Consider the following 21,059-nt stretch of genomic DNA (forward strand, 5'->3'; position numbering starts at 1 on the left):
GTGCTTATCTTGGGGGACTGTTTGAGATTACTTCCGGCTGGGAATGAAAACAATTCCCAGCACTGAAATAAAATAGGTTTTTTTAAAAAACAAGTTTGTTAATATTTACGGTTTACGAAGCCTGGGTCAGAACATTTGCAACCTTCTGACAAGGAAGGTCAATTCCCGTAACAACTGCACTGATTCCCTTTCACAACTGCGGCAAGAAGTGTCATCAAATGGGGCATAACTCACTGAACAAATGCCTCACTTAGCAGCAAAAATGTTGGGGGGTGTCAATGACGGTCATAAGTCAAGGAGTACCTGCATAGGCATCAGAGGTACGGCATTTCTCAAATCAGAAGTACACTTGATATTTCCTTTGCATTTGGTTTGTTGTACCATGTCCCCACCCAAAAAAAAGAGCAAACAATAAAAGAAGCATTTGGAACAAAGCAAAACTTACCTCTTACGTCTTGCAAAAGGACATAAAAGGGAATTGCAAATCTGTGGCTAGAGGGCAAAGAACAACACAAGTTCCTTTCGTGCCTCCAGAACAATCAAAATGAGTGCCCTTTTTTTTCTTCTTTTTTCTGATTTATGCACTTGAAACATGCTATCTGATCCGTAATGTATTTCCATTACCAACACATATAGATGCGTACATGAACTACATTATTCGTATGTTGTTGTTTTTTTAAAAAAGTACACAATATTGGTCCTTTAAAAAAAATCCTTTATACAAATAAGATTTAAGGTCAGTCTCTTTGCCTTGCGAAGATACACAGTACCTGACGTATTTATGCTTTAATAATTGGAGGTGAAATCACCAAAGAGTCTACAGAAGAGACCACGATTTCACTACTAGAGTTTGACAGTCACCACACAAGCTCCAGCTCTTCCGAGGCACAATGGTGCAACCTGAAAGAGGAAAAGAATGAAAAAGAATCAAGGACAAAATTATCGATACGATTCACAAATATTTTGGAAAAGAGGAGAAGGTTTTCGATGAAACAGCTTGCCTTCAGAAATCGTGGTCACTCCATCACTGGAGTTTTAAAAAAAGACTCTAGACAGTCACTTATCTGCAATGGTATAGGTTCTCCTGCCTGAGCAGGGGGTGGACTAGAAGACCTCCAAGGTCCTTCCAGCTCTATTCTATATTCTTTATCATTCCATTCTATATTCTGTTCCATTCTGTTCCACTCCATTCCATTCTTCACCTATTCTATTCTATTCTACTCTATTCTATTCTTCATTATTCTATTCTATTCTATATTCTAATCTTTTTCTTATTCTATTCTATTCTTTATTCCCTTATTCTACTCTATTCTTTATTCCCTTATTCTATTCTATTTCTTATTCCCTTATTCCATTCTATTTTTTATTCCCCTATTCTATTCTATTCTATTCTATTCTATTCTATTCTATTCTATTCCATTCCATTCCATTCCATTCCATTCCATTCCATTCTATTCATTATTCTATTCTATTCTATATTCTAATCTTATTCTATTTCTATTTTTCATTAATCTAATCTATTCTATTTTATTCTATTCTATATTCTATTCTATTTCTATTTCCCATTAATCTATTCCATTTCATTCCATTCCATTTCCCATTATCCTATTCCTGTTCCTGTTCTTGTTCCTGTTCCTTTCATTTCCCTTCCATTCCATTCCACTCTATCTTAAAGACCGTCCTTGTTCAAATTAAAGCCCAATTAGAATCAAGAGCTCATCTACTAGGCTCGACCTCAGAATCTGTTATCTGTCATTAAACCTCAGTTCCAGAAATAGTTAAATCGGATCATGATCGATCATCATGACATGATCACCATCCTCTACTGAATTTATACGCTTCTCAATCTTTCAGCAACTCCACAAAAATGTTTCTCTTAATATAACATTTATGTTTCTGCTATGGTTCCCCCCACCAACTTATTAAAATCTATGGTCAACTCGTAAAACATTTTGTTCACGTTTATAGTTGACAACAGAAAGAAGGGGGGGAGTTTCAAAGAGCAGGTGGCAGTGTGGAATCGAAAGTACATTCCATTCATATTTTTCTTCAGAGACTGATTAGATGACTGAAGCTTCTGCCACGCAACAGTGTAATTGGAGAGCATGACTGATGACTCTTGGCTGTGGACTGTTTCGTTGATGATACACCCAGAGGGGTGGGGGTGGGGGGGGGGGAAGCAGGATCAAGGGTGACAGTGAATTATGTATCTCAAGAGTTGGCACGCCCAGGTTAATGTCGGATGTAGAATGTTATGTTCAAATAAATCTTTTTTAGTTTTGGGAGTGTGGCTCGAGGCTCATGATTTAATTGGAGTAACTGCCGGAATCCTGACATCTATCCTGTTAGGCTAAACTAAAAATCCGTAATAAATTTTATTCAATTTCTGAGTCAGATGAACATAGTCCAGAATTTACCCACTTGGAATAATAAAAGGAAGTTTTCAAGTTTAAATTACAGTTGAGTTTCTCATATGACTCTTATGTGGACATTTTTTGCCTCTTATTAATACCAGGTCCTTTCTCGTATATTGAAAAAATAAAAGTTTTCTGGAAGCTTGATTCCGCAGTTAATTAAAATATTTATGATCAAAAGACCAAAGAACCCCCACCTAGAACCAGGTACAGTAACATAATACAAAACGCACTTAACAAATTGTTCACTTAGTGACATACATTTTGGGCTCGGTTCTGGCTCTTCTAAGTGAAGGACTACCGGTTAATACAAAATTGAAAAATCAGCAAAAATATTTTTTAAAAAAATAGGATACTTAAATTAAAAGAAACAAAAGGCCATGTTCGAACTCTGCCCACTCCCTCCCAGCACTGATGATGTTACCTACTTTGGTAATGAAATGTCTGCAAGGAAAGCAGCGAAGCTCAGATACGCCCAAAGACCCCATCATCTCAGATATGTTGGCCAGGTCTCTTAACCTCCACATTACCTGTGTCCACTCGTTTATCTGAGGATCATATGATTCTACTGTATTAAGGTAGGCTTGTCCGTCATATCCTCCCACAGCATACAGCTTATCTCCAAGAAGGCAGACTCCCACCGCATCCCTACTGATGCTCATTGATGCCACAGCAGTCCACATATCTGTTTTGGGATCGTATCTGATTAAAAAAAGGAAAAAAAAAATAAGAAGTTTCCATTTTATTTCATTGAGGAACTGTCACAAAATATCTGCATGTGTTTGTATACTGCTCCCCTGAAACCCGTTTTGATTTTTTGTGAAATAAGGATCCCACGAAAGGTAAGGCGAACCAGTAGTAAAAAAAATGATACCGGTTTGACCAAACCGGTATTCCCGACAATCAGTGCGACAATCAACTATGCTACGCGATTTAATTAGCTAGAAAGCAGGAAATCATCAATTTCTTGCCCTCTAGCTAATCTAAATCGCACGGCACAGCTGATTCCCCCCTCCTGCTGTTGTTCTTACCTCAGAAGGCTTCAAAATGCTTCTTTTTCGGTGCCCAGGAGGCTTCCCTGAGACCCAGTAGGCTAAAAACGGGGCACGGGAGGGTGCTGCGCAGCACCCCTGCGCCCCGTTTTTGCTCCCAGGAGGCTTCCCTGAGGCTCACTAGGCCAAAAACAAAGCGCTGGGGGGGGGGTTGCTATGAAAGGGGGAAAAAACTTTTGCCCCCAGTCACATGACCACATAGCCACACCCACCCAGTCACATGACCACCTGGCCACGCCCACAGAACCAGTAATAAAAAAAATTTGAATCCCACCACTGCACATGACCCAGAGGCTGCTGCAACGGTCATTAAGTGTGGGAAATGATTGTAAGTCACTTTTTTCAGGGATGTTGTAACTTCGCATGGTAAATGAACTGTTGTAAGTGGAGGGCTGTAGAAGTGTACAAGTAACCTTTAATTGACACAACTCAATGGTTAAAACAACAACAACTATTAGGTTCACCCCCACCACGACTGTGTCAAGCCTTCGAGCTTAAGCGAAGTTAAGCATTTATTGGGACCGTACCTTTCTACACAATCGGAGAGCCTTGATGTCAAGTTAGACGCTGGTGCATCATGACCCCCGATAGCATACAGGAAGCCATTCCAGGTCGTTACTCCCACGCCCCCTCTTCGCTTGGACATTTGAGCACAGGGGGTCCACTTGTTCGTGTGCGGGTCAAAGCATTCGACGGACTTCAAGCAAGAACTCCCATCTCGGCCGCCTATCGCGTAGAGCCTGTGAACGCCCACAGAAATGTTAAGAGAGGGTTAACACTAGCTATCCGTACCCATGCACAACAGAATGGGGCAAAGCTCAAACTGACCCTGAATTATGGATCCAGGAAAATAATAATAACAATAGTAATAATAATAATGTGAATGTTTGAAAAGTCTGAAAAGCAACATTGCAAATGTTTCGCAAGTTAAGTTCAGCAGGAGGAAGCAACCTCTCCAGGTCTCTAACAATTCTTTATTCTGCTGAGCAAGATCAGCCTTTAACGCCTTATATAGGGAAAAGGCGCGTGTGAGACCCTATTGCCGAAGGTGGAATATAAACTTGAAATTGGAGCAATTTATCATGCGTTGTTTCCCATAACTTGCTTCCCAGAAAATGTAGCCAATTGTTGTGAGACTCCCGGGATCTACAATACGGGACTGAACAAAGGGAAATTCTGGATCGGAAAGCAATTTTTTCTATACATTCCTCCACAGATAGTTCAGAAGTGGAAACGATTCATGAAGTAGAATCTGTTCATTTGGCAACTAAATGCAAAGGGATTTTTTTTTCTTTCCCTCCACCAATTTTCCTCTGATTCCATAGGACAGTGATGGCGAACTTTTTTGTTGTGGTGTGCCAAAAGCGCATGTGCCGGTACCCACAATGCAAAGCACCCCGCTCCCCCCTGTGCATGTGCGCACAACACCCCCTATCCTCTTACGTGCACTGCACATGCGCCTGCCTCCCAGCTGATTTTCAGCCCGTTTGAAGCCTTTTTCGGCCTCCCAGAGGCTCAAGGAAGCCTCAGCCTTTGGAGGCCAAAAAATGGGGCCGTTTTGTCACTTCCAGTACTTCCGGTTTTGTCACTTCCGGTATTTGGAGGCCAAAAAACAAGGCCATTTTTCAGCCTCCAAAGGCTGCAGAGGCTTCCCATGAGCCTCTGGGTAGCCGAAAAAGGCCTCAAATGGCCCAAAAACCAGCTGCGAGGAACGCGCGTGCGCAGTGCAGGTAAGTATGGCTGGGGCCCATGCACCCACACAAATGGCTCTGCGCGCGTGCCATAGGTTCGCCATCACGGCCATAGGATATTCCCAAACTTGTGAGTTTCCATTGTACATGAAGCGGTATTAAAATATTTATCATAAATTACAGTTACAATATACCTAATGTTTCAGGAAGAAGTTCTGACAGCAGCAGTAAGAATACAGGTCGTCCTGAACTTACAGTCATTCATTTAGGGACTGTTCAAAGCTGCAACAACACTGAAAAAAGTCACTTTACGATTGTTTTTCACACATACGACAGTTGCAGCAGCCCCGTGGTTATGTGATCAAAACTTGGGAACTGGTTCATATTTATGACGGTTGCAGTATTCCCAGGGTCTTGTGATCACCTTTTGTGACCTTCTGACAAGCAAAGTCAAAGGGGAAGCCAGATTCATTTAAAGCCCATGTTATTAACTTGACAACTCCTGTCATTCATGTGGCAAGAAGGGTGGTAAAATGGAGCAAAATTCACCTAACAATGGTCTCGCTTAGCAACAGAAAGTTTGGGCTCAATTCTGGTCATGCATCGAGGACTTCCCGCACCAGAAAGCCTTAAGTTTTGGTTCTCTGTACTTACTTTCCGCTTAGGACTGCTACACCCACTGTACTCCTTGGAGTTGACATACTGGCCACAAAGTTCCACTGACGGGCCTGTGGGTCCCACCTTTCTACTGTGTTCAGGTAGCTCCAACCATCGTGTCCCCCCACAGCATACATGGGACCTTCCAACACTGCTACTCCTTCAAAGAAAGCAAACATCACAAATTGCTCAGTCCTGGAGCAGAGCTTTCTCACTTGGCCAATAAGGAATTGGATTCCATTTACCGTATTTATCGGCGTATAACACGCACTTTTTTCCCCCTGAAAATAGGGGGCAAATGATGTATGCGTGTTATACGCCGATATAATGTTAAGAAGCCTTCGGTGAATGCTGCTGGGATCGGGGATCAAGGACACAAATGAAAGAAGGGGAGGGAGGAAGCAACCGAAGCCTGTCCTTCTCTCTGGGTCAGCTCTCTCAGTCGCTCTCTCGCTCCTCCACCAGCACAGGAAGAAACTGCTTCAAAGAAGCGGGGGCTTTTCCTGTCGCCTCTCCCCCACCCCCCACCCCGTCCGCCCGCCCGCAGTGCTCCAGTTCTGCCTGCCTGCCTGCCTTCGTTAATGGTTGAATCGGAACAGCTTCGGCTGAGTAAAAGAGGCGAATAGTTATTATTCTCAGCCGAAGCTGCTCCCAAACAACCAGAAACTAAGGCAGGCAGGCAGAATTTTTTAAATTTTTTTTCCTGAAATTTCCCCTTAAAATGAAGATGCGTGTTATACGCCTGTGCGTGTTATACGCCGATAAATACGGTAATTCTATTCTTGAAAGGGAAACCAGATCTCTGTATTTTCATACAAGTTTTCAGAGAACATAAAATCTCTCCAGGGAGATGCACATGCCCACAAGGAGGATTGTATCCACAACTTAGTTCTCAAGTAGGGTATAAATAACATGAGAAATCAAGTAAGTTTAATATTCATAATGTTGGCTATTACTCGAAACACTTAATAGCAATAGCACTTAGATTTATATCATCTCCTTTTAATGACCTAATAATCCCTTGTGGGATGTAGTTTGGGCAACTGAATGGAGCTGAGTATTTACTGGCCGGATGCCCTTCCTGTTGCCAATGCGGAGTTTTGTTCAGCGGATATATTTTCATTGTGCACAGAGAGAAAGATTGGCCTCTACCTAGGATTGAACTCACAGCCTCCTGATTGTGAGGTGAGAGCTCCACCTCTAGGCCACCGTACCACTCAGCACTTAAGACTTATATACCGCCTCATAATGCTATACAGCACTCTCTGAATGGTTTATAGGATCAGCATGTTGCCCCCAACAATGAGGGTCCTCATTTTATGGACCTGGGAAGGATGGAAGGCTGAGTCAACCTTTGAGCTCCGTTGGGATCAAACTCTAGTCCAGGGGTCGCCAACCTTTTGGACCTCAGGGACCATCAAACTCATAATTTTAAATCCCAGGGACCATTAACCAGTTCTGTGGGCGTGGCCTAATTTGAGGGTGTGGCTTGTTAGTCATGTGACTGGCTGGGCATGGCTTGTACATAAATATTATAAATATTTATATAAATATTGAATTTTTTATTAAAAAAGAGCAACCTTTACCCAAAATCAGGCAAAGCAGCCAGGCAGATTGAGTTGCTCACAGAATCACAGATTCACTTGGAGATCTGTGTTTCTGTCATCAGCTAGCTCAGTCTACACTGCTTCAGTCCAGCTCATTCAGCTCATCTAAAGATTAGCTAGAAAGCAAGAAATACAACAATTTCCTGCTTTCTAGCTAATCTAAATCGCCCCGCACAGCAGAACAGCTGATGGTCGGAAAAAGGAAAAATAGCAATTTAGCAGGCAAGTTTGCCAGGTAAGGATTGAGTGGGCAGGGAAAGTTCCCACGGGCCATGTGGGCGGCGCAGCCTTGTGTTCCTGCGCAGCCTGGATTAATTGCTTTGGGGGTGCTCTGTGGGTGATATTTCTCTGCGGACCACCAACATTTTCTCGCAGACCACCAGTGGGCTACGGCCCACTGGTTGGCGACTGCTGCTCTAGTCTGTGGGCAGAGTTAGCCTACAATACTGCATTCTGCTCCACCAGGGCTCCTGTTAGTTAATAATGTAAAATATTTGAAAGAAAAGGAATTTAGCCAGAGATAGTTGAATGGAAGCAGATTCTTGCTGTAAGTGGGAAAGTTTGTTCCTAACAGTATGGGCTCTAAATTGAGAACCACCAATATAAGTAAAATTATTTAAGTTTTAAAGTTAATTCTTTTCCTCCACAACAACGAACCAAAAATAATCGGCTCCCAGAATTGCTTACTTGAGTTAATCTGGTAAGAGCTCAACTCATTAACACTTTTTTAAAAACCAAAAAGTGCAAATATTTATACATACCAAGCCCATGCCTATGAGTTGACATGGGTGGCATCACGCTCCACGTTTTTGTCTTGGGGTTGTAACACTCCACAGTATTCAATGTTTTCAGTCCGTCTCTACCTCCAACAACGTACAATTTATCATCTAACACAGCAACTCCAAACTGCAATCTTCTCCCGTTCATATTTGCAACAGGAGTCCACATATTGGTACGGAGATCGTATTTCTCAATGCTGGTCGCTCCTTAACAATAGTATAATATATGTTAAAGAAAAAAAAAGACTACTTGGAACAATAATTGCAGTTCTATGAAAATGAAACAGGTAGGACTCCATGAAGGAGATCAGGGATGGTCTTACTAGTTAAATAGGCCAGATCCAAACTGAGATTTCTATTTATACTTGAACTGTACAGGTGAGTACACCAATTAATTGCTCATGAAACTCTTAAATACAGGTAGCCTCGGCTTACGGCCATAACTGAGCCTAACATTTATGTTATTAAGTGAGACATGGGTTAAGTTTGTTCTACCCCATTTTACGACCTTTCTTGCTACATTTCTTAAATGAATCCTTGCAGTTGTTCCATTAGTGACACGGTTGTTAAATGAATCTGGTTTGCCCTTTTGACTTTGTTTGTCAGAAGGTCGCAAAAGCTGCTTGACTACATGACCTTGGGGACACTGCAACAATCATAAATACGAGTCAGTTGCCAAGTATCCCAATTTTGATCCCACAGCCATGAGGATGCTGCAATGGTCGTTAAGTATGAAAAATGGTCGTAAGTTACTTTTTTTCAGTGCCTGTTGTGGTCTGCTGGTGGCCTGCGGAGCTGGCAGCAGAGTCAGATAGTGGGGAGGAACATGGGCCAGTCCAGGAGTCTGGGGGGGACTCGGACAAGGGTCCTGCGTCCGATACAGAGATGGGGCCAGGGCCATCTGGGAGTTATGTGCTGACTCTGGAGCCTCCAGAATCTGACATCAGCAAGGAGGAGGACAGGGAGAGCCTATTCCCAGTGTGCACTTGCACAGAGCTGCCAGAAGGCAAGAACAGTTAAGACAAAAGAGGTGACTCAGGAATAAGGTTTGGAGATGATTGGCCCCTCCCATATGACATAAAGGCAGAGCAAAGGGACATGAGCCTTTGCAGGAAGCAACTTTGTTCATTCTGGTTGGTTTAAACTCTGAAGCTCTGTGTTGACTTTGTGCTCCGTTTGGCCTTGTACAGTTAATGGGCAATTTAGTCATTGGCAGCATTTCAAAGGAGATAAAGGTGGGTGCTTATCAGCCTTATCCTGAAGGACTGTGGCACACTTCTGTTGGACTATTCATAAACTGTTTGGGACTCATTACGGGCTGTGAATGCATATAATTCACAGCCGTTGAAATAAAACAAATATTTTTTGGGAACAGTGTGTGATTGTTACTGTCTCAGGAAACCTTGGTTAGAACAGTGCCTTTGTAACTTTCAACGGTCACTAAATGAACTGTTGTAAGCTGAGGACTCCCTGTATGATGGATTCATTTTTAATCTTTATTATAAACCAATATACCTTTAGTGGCATCCATGCCTCCCACTGCAAACAGGACGCCCACAGTAGATTTTCTAGGCTTTGTGCGAGGGCTTTGCAACATGGGTCTTCTCTCTGGCAACAAATGGTACTTCATTGCTTCCATGATGAGTTTTTGACATTCAATGTCATCTCTGAAGAGTATGTTGTTTTCCATATCGGCTAGAAACTAGGTAAAAAGAGAAATAAATCTGCTGAATTGCTAAACCATAATAGTGGATCAGGAATAAGACAGCATGAAATACAATTTGGCACTGTGGGTATCATCATTTTAACCTATCATCAGTATGCATGCTGAATAAATGCTTTGCAATCATCGGGGCATAAAAAGAACAAGCATTATTACTAGAAATTTCAGTTTCTGTTACATCAACTATTTTCTCCAGGAAACAAAATCAATTTACCTGAAATGTAACTACTTAACTATTTTCTCTAAGATAAAAACTATTTTCTCTAGGATAAAAAAAATCCATTTACCCGAACTGGCAATTGCTCTGTTAGATGAAACTTTCGCACAAAGTAATTGTGCTGCAGCAAGGTTAACTAACACTAGCAATAAACGTGTAGTATATAGAAATTATATTACGTATTATAGCTATCTAGTTTTGCGCTTTATGTGCTTGTAACTGCTGCAAATTTCATTAGTATTGTGAGCTTTGGTGAATGTAAGCTTCAAGGGTTTCTGTGCAACTTAATTCCTAATGAACAGAGCAGTATAACACACATTTATAGGCATCAAAATCACGTTTTACAGTGTTAATCCTCACTAAAGAGCAATATGTTTACTCTAAATTATTGAGATTTGGTGCATTCTATCCAAATCAACATACTACGGTATTCTTTAAAGTGTTGCCACTCTAATAACTGTTTAATTGATCTATTGAAGGAGGATCGTCTACAAATATTGATCTACAATTTAGTGAACCTTATTTAAATATAAGGTAACAAATTAAAATTTCTGACTAGTAATCCGAAACAGGAAACATTGTTGACTACTTTTTTTGTGTTCTTCCTTTTCTGATCGGAACTTTAAATCCATACATGTGTGCTTTGGACATCTATGGAGATTCTCAGTCATCACGGTTGTCCCAAAGGTGCTTTTTCAGGAGGCAACTGGACTTTGTTTTTCCTTGAAGATGCTTTGCTTCTCATTCAAGAAGCTTCTTCAGTTCTGACTGGGTGGTGGGGAATGGAAGGATTTATATTATTCTTTTAGAGAACACAGATAAACCTCAAGTGGCCTCAAGTGCTCTCTAAAAGGATGCAAATGACCACCTGTCTTCAAGGAATATAAATCCTTCCATTCCCCACCATCCAGTCAGAGCTGAAGAAGCTTCTTGGATGAGAAGCAAAAGGTCTTCAAAAGAAAAAACAACAAAATCCAGGCATTTCCTGGAAAAAATAAGACCTTTTTCAGGACAGTCTTTTTTTACTCTATTTTATAATCATAACCGTTCTGCAAATAAAAACAGACCAATATTGTCCAGTAAGGATCATAGCTGATTCGGAGTTTTTCCTTTCTAATTCAAATTCTATCTGCATCACTACACAGAGCCTCTCCAAATGTTAAAATTCAATTTTTGATTTAAGCTCAAAACCATGAGTATTATACGAGGCTCACATGCAGCAAGACTAAAGTAATTAACTGGAGCTGACTGATTTATAAAGAATCAATTTTTCCGTGTTAAAACAAGGGAATCTCTTTTACAACTGATCGCCATGCATGCAAGAGGGCAGTTGGTTTGTAATTCATTTTAAGGCTGACATAGAAAAGGAAGCCATTGACTTTAATCATTTGGACTGAGGGCCCAAACATAACTTTGTCCGTATCATGTTCTAGATGACAGAAGCCCTGGACTTTGACTATAGAATATAGAATAACAGAGTTGGAAGGGACCTGGAGATCTTCTAGTCCAATCCCCTGCTTAGGCAGGAAACCCTATATACCCTTTCAGACAATGGGTTATCCAATCTCTTCTTTAAAACTTCCAGTGTTGGAGAATTCACAACTTCTGGAGGAAAGCCGTTTCACTGATTAATTGTTCTAACTGTCAGGAAATTTCTCCTTAGTTCTAAGTTGCTTCTCTGCTTGATTAGTTTCCACCCATTGTTTCTTGTCCTACCCTCAAGTGCTCTGGAGAATAGGTTGACCCCTTCGTTTTTGTGGCAGGTCCTCAAAATATTGGAACGTTGCTATCATGTCACCTCTAGGCCTTCTTTTCGTTAAACTAGACACGCCCAATTCCAGCAACCGTTCTTTATAATATTGGAGGAAAAGATAATATTTATACATTATCTTTTCCTCCAAAGTGAATATACATGACAGTGAAACAAATAATTGTGCTGGCTTTTGAGGGTGGGACTGTTATCAGGCATGAAGAACTGGGACCACACATAAACTTCCAGTTAGGATGATCTATTCCTCAAGAATCTTATCAACTAACAGTCTGAATTAAAATGAAGCTAGATAAAAGTCAACAGAATTTAAAAGGGGCTGGACAGATATTTGGGGGAACGTAATGATTCTTGGCTCATTCTTCTCTTGACTCTGCCCTAGGGTAGGATATACACAACCTTCGTGTCAGTAGGATTTGACACTATTTCACTGGCATAGAATAGCATTTTAAGATTCTATAGCCTGGAACAATTTATATAAAGTTATAAATATCAGTAACTGGCTCTTTGGAAGTCTGCTTCAATCTACTGGGCCACAGAACATGATGATGGCTTGAGACAAATTCAGCTCTCCTCTCCCCAGGTGACCAAACACAGCCATACTTATGCATAATTGGAATAGACTACGAAATACTCATTTCCATATCTCCTGATGTTTTAGTGCTGTGAAGTGTTCGTTAACCAAAGATATACCACCTTCACGGAGATATGTTTGTAAGTATTTAATTAAGACATCATGAATTTACGTTCTCATTGAACACAGGCCAAATTCTGCCTGAGGAATTCGCATCGCTGGCAGAATTCCCAAAAAACATTTAACGGGTTTTGTATACTTTTCACAATTACGATAAAATGATTGTTTCAGTTCAAGAAATAAACTCCATGCAGCGACCAAAATAAAATCTTGCCCTGATAAAAATTTTTTAATGGATCAACAAGCTGTCTCCCTTTTAATGGGATAGCAGCATTTACATTACTTGGACGAGTCTCTGTTTCATCCAACAATCTAATTTTCAATCCCTGAAATGATGGCAATAATTTAATCAGACCTTTGTGTGAACTGGTCTTCTCTCTAGTTGATCGTTCAAAAACTATGTTTCTAAATTCAGAAAAGACATGCATGGTCGGAAGGTCTTACAATATTTTTTTTTCTGTTTAAAAAAAAAAGGAAAGAGAACATTAGGTGGCAATAAGTTATTGAGAGATATGAACACAGATGATGAGCTGTAGGGAATGTCATTGACTTACCTGTGGTGCCAGTAAAGGGAGTCTGATGTATGCTAGGAGTGTACTAAGATCTTCCTTTCGTTGTTCCAAATCGTGTTGCACCCAGGTGAGCAACGCATTGAGAATAGTCTCTTCACTAGGAATGTTCATATCATCACTAGCTAATAACTTTGCAATTTCAGTGGCCGGTAAGAGGAGGAATTCTTGATTTCTAATTACTTCCATGAAGTGCTCCTAAAAATGATGAGAAGTATAAATAAAACCACGTGTATATGAAATGGAGGGAAAACCTGGACACAAATCCACATATTATCCATTTGATTTTTCAGTCTTCTTTCTCGATCACTGGTATTATGAAGGAAATTCCAATTAGCACTCAAGTTACCCATTGAAATAAAATTCATGGCAGAAAATCAATTAAAAAAATAAAGAAATAAAATTCACTGGGGAAAAAATTGATCTGTAAAATGTTTTTCCAAGCCTAAATATTTCATCAAGAAAAGATGATATAAACTGCACAGCATTCAAAATATTTATTTGCATTCTCTCCTGTATGATTGCATTCTCTTCAGTAAATAAATATTTATTGAAACTGGGGAAAGGCAAAGTCTGGCTGGGCAGAGCAGGGGAGAGATGGAATAAGGGAGAGGAAATTCAGAGGAAGACCCAGGCCCACTTCATCCTAGGGCACGCAGGGAGGAACAGAGAAGAGAGCAACGTGGGTTGCGTGGCTTACGGGGGAGGAAAGGGCCCTGATTCCCTTCATTAGGCACACCTGGGAAGAGAGTTTAAAAGAGATGCATGCTGAGTGCGGCGTCTTCTGGGAACAAACATGAGTTTATCTTGTGCTGACTTTGCTTATCTGTGTTCCTGGAGTCTTCCGTGTTGAGTGTCTGGAATTCTTGCTCCTGCCCTGCCAAACTAATTACCTCATCTTGCCTTGATTGGATTTATAGTTACAGTTTTTGTTGACAACGTTTTGGACTTGAATCTCTGCAGCCAAAGGCTGTTCCTGGGAGAGTTTTTCTCCAGCCCAGAAGGTAACCAGGACATTGGGAGCAAAGTTGGAGCAAATAAGGGATTCCTACTTACTATTGAACTGTGTTGCCTTTGTGCCATGCCCCTGGTCATCACACAGACCTTTTCTGCAATTAACTTCCATTTGAAGTGCAATGCATAATTCCTAGTGTTGAATAAGCAGGGGCATTCAATGCAGGTAGTCCTCAACTTACAACAGTTCATTTAGTGACTGTTCAAAGTTACAATGGTGCCGAAAAAAGTGACTTATGACAACCTTTGAGCATCCCCATAGTCACATGATCAAAATTCAGCTGCAGTGATTAACTTAATAACCGAGGCAAGAAAGGTCGTAAAAAGGAGCAAAACTCATTCAACAAAGGTCTCACTTAACAACAGAAATCTTGAGCTCAGTTGTGGTCCTAAAGGAAGGACTACCTATAGTGGCTTAAGATCTACTGAACCCACATTGCAAAAACAAGTGCAAAATGGCTGCTCCTTTAATTTTTTTGATTTCAAGTAGCTTTTAAGCAAATGAAATTAGTAGAGATTTACCCTAATTGAAGGTTCAATTGGCCTACACATTTCTGTACTGTTTCCATGGCAACATATATTTCTAGCCAAAGGAAGTGCTTCTAGGGTGCTCCTTATTACTAAAATTCAATTTCATGTGTCCTTTGGAATTAAACTTTTTTTTTTTTCTTAAACGGTCCTGGGAAGAATTGATGTAGCACAACTAATTACTCTGAAAAATCACTTTTTAAAAATCATCTTCATTTAAATTTTATTCAACCCAAACTGTTAAAGGCTAGAAGAGTTGTCTCTGGCTTTGTTTTATTTCTCTCCCCCCCCCACCCCCCCAATGCCAATAGCCTTGAAAGAGTAATTTCCATGGCTTTAGCCTTAGGGGAAATGCTATAATACATCTCAATAAATTAATAAACGAGAAGAGAAAGTATCAGTGATAACAAGGAATAACAAAATAATGTATCAGAAATCACCAGGAAGGAGTAGTTCAAGTATCAAAATTCTTAGGGTATATTTTTTTAGTAATATACAAGTAGTCCTTGACTTAAAAATTATCCCTTTAGTGACTGTTCAAAGTTATAATAGAGCTCTTAGTTTGTCTGAAATACTATTGAATATGTCATCATGTTTAATTTCTTGGAATTTGTATAGATTTAAGTGCTCTTCCTAGCCATATCTCAAGACACATACCCTTAGTAACTGTACAGCCTTCATATTATACTGGTAGTCCTCGACTTACAACTGCCAGTTGAGGCCAGAGTTTATGTTGCTGAGCGAGAAATGAGTTTTGTCCCATTTTACGGCTTTTCTTGCCCCAGTCATTAAGTGAATCACTGCAGTTGATAAATTCATAACCCGGTTGTTAAGTGAATCTGACTTTCCCGTTGACTTTGCTTGTCAGAAGGTCGCAAAAATGGGTCATGGGAAATCACCACCCTCCCGGGACAGTTTGTGCAACCATCATAAAAGTGAGTCAGTTATCAATCTGAATGTAAATCACATAACCATGGGGACACTGCAATGGTCGTAAGTGTGAAAAACAGTCATGAGTCATGTTTTTCAGTGCCGTTGTAACTTTGAATGATCACTAAATGAACTGTTATAAAATGAGGACTACCTGTACATGGGGGGGGGGGGGGAATGAGCTGAAGTAAAAAAACAGCAGCTTGCCTAGTGTTAAGTCAAAGGTGGGGGGGAGATCTAATTATTGTCTTCCAGGCTTCAACACTCTTTGAAAATAAAAATCTTAACAAACACATCTAGGATAATGATGACAATGACAATGATATTATGGAATGATGTATGGAATTTGATTGACACGAAAATAATATTGTGAAGTATTGCATAAGATAATGAAAGTGTCAGGATTCCGGCAGTGACCCCCAATTAAATCATGAGTCTCGAGCCAAACTTCCAAAATGATTTATTGGGAGTTAACATGTCCGGCACTGCCTGGGTGTAGCCGACTCTGAGGCACATCATTCATTGTCACCCTTGACCCTGGTTTTCCCTTCACTCCTGGGTGTATCCTAATTCATATTCTCCAATGGGACACATCCATAGTCAAGAGTCATAAATCATGCTCTCCAGTTAGAGTTTTGTGCGGCAGAAACTTCAGTCTCCTAGTTACTATCTTTGAAAAACTATTTATGGAATGCACTTTCAATTTCCAAACTGCCGCACTGCTTTTTCAAACCCCTTTCCCCCCTCCCCTGTCTCTTGGCAATTCTAAAAAGTCCATAGAAATATTTGATGAGTTGACAGAAAGGATGTAATTTAATAAAAATAATTGTATTATTAGAATTGCACAACTTGTTTAAACTCCTATTGTATTTGTATCAAAATGTGACTAGAAAGGGTATTTTTTAAAAAAATATAATAGTGGCATATTTACAAATTAAAAAGGGCATAAACAATTATAATTTAATATAAATTTGTGAATTGTTATTAGAACTATATAATCTGGTAAATGCTGCAAATATGATTATTATATAATTGGTAGTAAAAGGAGTGAGATTAAGAATATAGAGATTGACACAAAAATAACATATTATAATATTGAATAAACAAGATTGATAATTTAACAAAATATATGTAATAATATCAAATTTTAAAAGATTGTCAACTATATTAAACAAGAGGAATATTGTCATATTTGTATCAAAATGTAAGACACTATGTGTAATGCCCCTGTTGGAATCTGATTCCGAGGGAGAGGTGTGACAGGGAGTGGGAGTGTAGCTCCGCTGGCTGTGGAAGAAACTGGGGAAGGGCACAGCCCAGCTGGGCATTCAGAGGAAGACCCAGGCCCACCCCCTCTTCCTCCTAGGGCACGGAGAAACGGATAAGGGAGCAACATGAATTACGGGGGTTACAGGGGAAGAAAAGGGCCCCGATTCCCTTCATTAGCTGCAGCTGGGAAAACAGGATTTAAAAAGGACGTTTGCACACAGCACCTTGCTGGAAGCAAAGCAGTGAATTATTTTGGTTTGTCAAGCCTTATCTGGGTTCTGGCATCCTCCCAACTGTGTTTCGTTATCTTTTGAAGTCTGCAATTCCTTTTCCTGCCCTGTCTCATTAATTGCTGCAGCGTGGTTTGTGTTGGTTTTATTATAATTTATATGTACTTTGAATTCAGACTGAATTTCTTCCCTTTAAAAACTGTTCTTGGGAGAGTTTTTTTTCTCCAGCTGATGATAACCGGACATTGGGGGCCAAGCTAGATGTATTAAAGGGAGTTTACCTACTTTTGTGTCTTTGTTGCTTTTGTGTCATGCCCCTTTGGGTCATCACACTTCGGAACCACACAGTGCACACAATGATATTTTTGTTGTGACAAAAAGATTAAAAAAATATTGCAAAAAAAGATATTATGGAATGGTTTTTCAATAAATAAAATGATTTTTTAAAGAATTGCATACCATGGTGTAATTGTGGGCCACTTTGTGCAAATCTGTGCAACCCTGCGCATCGGCAAAAGAGCGGATTCCAAGGCAATTTGAAGGGTGAAGCTGCTTCATCAAAAACTTGCAGCAAGCTTCTACAACCTGAGACAGCTGAAGAATGCAAGCTGTAGACAACAGGCACTCAATGTTATCTTCTTTTAATTCAAGACGACCTGGAATGGTTTAAAACACAGTTACTACATACAGTATGATGAGTTGAAAGGCCAACATTACCCAATCAAACAACTAGTTATAGTAATAGTAATAGCACTTAAGACTTAGATACTGCTTTATAGTGCTTTACAGCCCTCTCTAAGCAATTTCCAGAGTCAGCATGTTGCCCCCAACAATTTTCGGTCCTCATTTTACCCACCTCGGAAGGATGGAAAGCTGAGTCAACCTTGAGCCTGGTGAGATTCGAACTGCCAAATTGCAGGCAGCCGGCAGTCAGCAGAAGTAGCCTGCAGTACTGCACTCTAGACAGCACATTTAGACAAGAATAAAAACAGAAAAACCCACAGACTCTTCAACTAATTTCCGTATTTTGGAAATCTGCCCTCAGAGATTTTATGGAAAACCCAGGATGTGGGAATGCTACATAATAATGCTATAAAGCTGATTCTTGAGACAGTTCTAACAAAAAGCTGATGGAACTGAAGTAAGGATTTGGATAGAGATCTCCAAGAAATGCCACGGATGTCAGACAGACAGAAAACACCAAGAAACTTCTGGAAAAGGGGACAGATGTGTAAAACTTGAACAATGTTTTCACCTAAAATTTGTTCTACTATAATTCTGATGCCTTTTTCAGGTTTAAATACTACCTTGTCTTGTTTCTCCTCCCCCGTTTTTTTTTTTCCTAAAGAAGTGTTATGTTCCAGAAATTTCAGCAGCCTTTAGCAATTTTGTACCAATAGCTAAAAACATTCAAAAAGTCATTTTTAAAAAAATATCACCGAATGACATTTTTCTGTTGTACGTAGCAAGTATGCTTTCTTGAGAAAATCTAATATAATTCAGACAACAATAAACTACTTTAGGAGCATAAACAGTATTTCATATAAAGCATTGTATATATTTCAACCCAACCTACTTCTTCGTATTTCTTTCTTCAGAATGTTATTTCTTTGATTCAGTCTGAAGAGAGTTGTGGACTTCAACTTCCAGAATTCAGCCAGCCATGCTGGCTGGGGAATTCTGGGAGTTGAAGTCCACAAATCTGAAAGTTGCCAAGGTTGGACACCCCTGCTGTAGGGTTTTCAATGGGCAGACAAAAACCTCAAGGAGAGGAGCATTCGAGTGATGAATGCAATGGTAGTTTGAGTAAAAGCACCCTTTTAGCTCTCTGAATTTAGTTTTTTTTTTTAAAAAAAAACCAGGCCTTGCTATGTCTAAATCAGTGTTTATTATTATAATTCACATTGTATACAAAGTGGGGAATCTTCAACTTTGTTACCTGAACCATAGATTTTAGCATTTCCTTGGCTTTAAAAGCAACTGCTTTACCTGTATAGGCGTACTGCACTAATGCCCATAATGCATTGGGTTCCACCCCTTCCATTTTGATTTCTTCTTGTCTTGCCTCTCGGACGTCGTTAGTAAACATGGCTGCAAAGTAATCCGAGACAGAGGACAGCACCAACCTGGGCCCACGTGAAACAGGAATGGGGACAAGGGAGAAGGCAATTGGTGCCTGCGTTAATTTGACAGCCTGTTTATAAAAGCTTTTAAAATAACAATCCATACAAATGAAGCCCTCAGTACCATCTTTATATTAAGTATGTGTCTGTGTGTGCGTGTATGTGTAGGGCAATGTATTTTTCTCTTGAGAGAGGCAGGGGTGGGATTCTACTGATTAGGACCGGTTCGGGCGAACCAGATGTTAAAGTTACATCTAGTTCGCCGAACCGGTACTTCAACAGACCGGCTTGCCCCGCCCACCTCGCCCCTCCCAGGAGTCTCCACGCGATGCAGGTAAGTGCAGGTTCTGCATGGAGGCTCTGGGAGGGAGAAAAACGGGCCTTCCAGAAGTCGCAAAACGGTCCTGTTTCCGGCTTCCAGAGAGCCTCCAGAGCCCGGGGGAGGCCGTTTTCACTGTCCTAGAGGCGTGTGGGAAGCCTCTGGACCCTTGGGAAGGCGAAAATGGACTTCCCCGGGCTCTGGCAGCCTTCCGGAAGCTGGAAACAGGAAATTCTGGTAGACTACGCCCACCATGGCCACACCCACTCATCAACCGGGCAGAGAACCGGTTGCTGGGATTGCTGAATCCCACCCGTGGGGAGAGAGCATCAGAATGTCATTTTTTAGTGTGTGCCAGTGTGTTCACAGAAAAAAGCGAGAACGAAAGCTCTCTTCCCTTCCTTTCCCCCTTTTCTCCTCTCCTCCTCTTCTCATCTCATCTCATGTCTGTTTAGCCTTTTCTTTCTTTTAAAATTACCTAGAAAAGTTTGACACAAGGAAAGCCATGTATTCAGTATGCTCGCTCAGGGTCACCCATGTCTTGCTCACCTCCCAGGTTGGATTACTGCAACGTGCTCTACATGGGGCTGGCCTTAAAGACTACCTGTACATTTCAACGGCCCCATAGCATGGCAGCGCGCACACAGTAATGGGTAGCCCTGAGTTTGCCCATGTAACGCCTTTGTTGGGAGAGCTGCAGTGGCTTCCAGTTTCTTTCTGGGTGCAATTCAAGGTGCTTTTTAAATTACCTTTAAAGCTCTCTACAGCACACAGCCAGGCTACCTGTGACACCATCTTTCCCTAAGGATATCTGCCCTGGTTTTTTTCTTTGTGTTCACTTTAAGGATCTTCTGTATTAAGATGTGACTCCTACACCAGTATTTCTTTGCTTTATCACATGTCCACCATAAATAATAAACAGTTCCTTCTTGGCACTTACATTTCCAACATTCATTTGAAGTACCTTTATACATTCTTGACAATTTATCTGGTGTTAGATACCAATGGTACATCAATGGTAGATCATATCAAGACAAATTCCTTGTGTGTCCAACCACACTTGGCCAATAAAGAATTCTATTCTCTATTCTATTCTATTTTGTAGGAATTTTCTTTCATCATGTAATGTAAATTTTAAACCTTGTGCTTTCCCAGCCTTAGGTTATAGCCAAATTTCTTTGCTTGCTGAATCATGCAGTGCTTCACATTCTCATTCTCCCAAAGTTCAATTTCAATACCAGTTTGTAAAAACCTTAGCAGTAACACCTTCATAATTACCACCCATTACCATGGGGATACTGCAATGGCTGCAAGTGTGAAAAAACGGTCGTAAGTCACTTCTTTCAGTGCTGTTACAAACTTTGAACGGTCACTAAACAAACTGTTGTAATTCGAGGACTACCTGTATTGCCATCTGATGGAAGCTAGAAAGGGGCCTTTTTCGTGACATCTCCAGCCCCATGGAACCTCCTGAG

The 21,059-nt window shown here is 40.6% G+C and overlaps 1 protein-coding gene across 4 annotated transcripts in view; it reads right to left on the reverse strand.

Annotated features, from left to right (window-relative positions):
• Window positions 1–700: 700 nt before the first annotated feature.
• KLHL5 (kelch like family member 5) overlaps window positions 701–21,059 on the reverse strand; it is a 31,589-nt gene continuing 11,230 nt past the window's right edge. For all 4 annotated transcript variants that reach the window (XM_026675315.2, XM_087963494.1, XM_087963495.1 and 1 more), the window contains 9 exons: window positions 19,132–19,268; window positions 17,602–17,798; window positions 13,157–13,369; window positions 9,716–9,902; window positions 8,183–8,407; window positions 5,812–5,974; window positions 3,994–4,206; window positions 2,945–3,116; window positions 701–900 (listed from right to left, as the gene is read on the reverse strand). In XM_026675315.2, coding sequence (XP_026531100.2) covers window positions 844–900; window positions 2,945–3,116; window positions 3,994–4,206; window positions 5,812–5,974; window positions 8,183–8,407; window positions 9,716–9,902; window positions 13,157–13,369; window positions 17,602–17,798; window positions 19,132–19,268 — 1,564 coding nt within the window. In that variant the 3' untranslated portion in view covers window positions 701–843. The remainder of the gene's footprint in view (window positions 901–2,944; window positions 3,117–3,993; window positions 4,207–5,811; window positions 5,975–8,182; window positions 8,408–9,715; window positions 9,903–13,156; window positions 13,370–17,601; window positions 17,799–19,131; window positions 19,269–21,059) is intronic.

The sequence above is a fragment of the Notechis scutatus genome, chromosome 4 (genome assembly GCF_049901735.1).
Source record: "Notechis scutatus isolate UNSWTSFEM ecotype Mainland chromosome 4, rNotScu1.2, whole genome shotgun sequence".
In the NCBI taxonomy this organism is placed as follows: Eukaryota; Metazoa; Chordata; class Lepidosauria; order Squamata; family Elapidae; genus Notechis; species Notechis scutatus.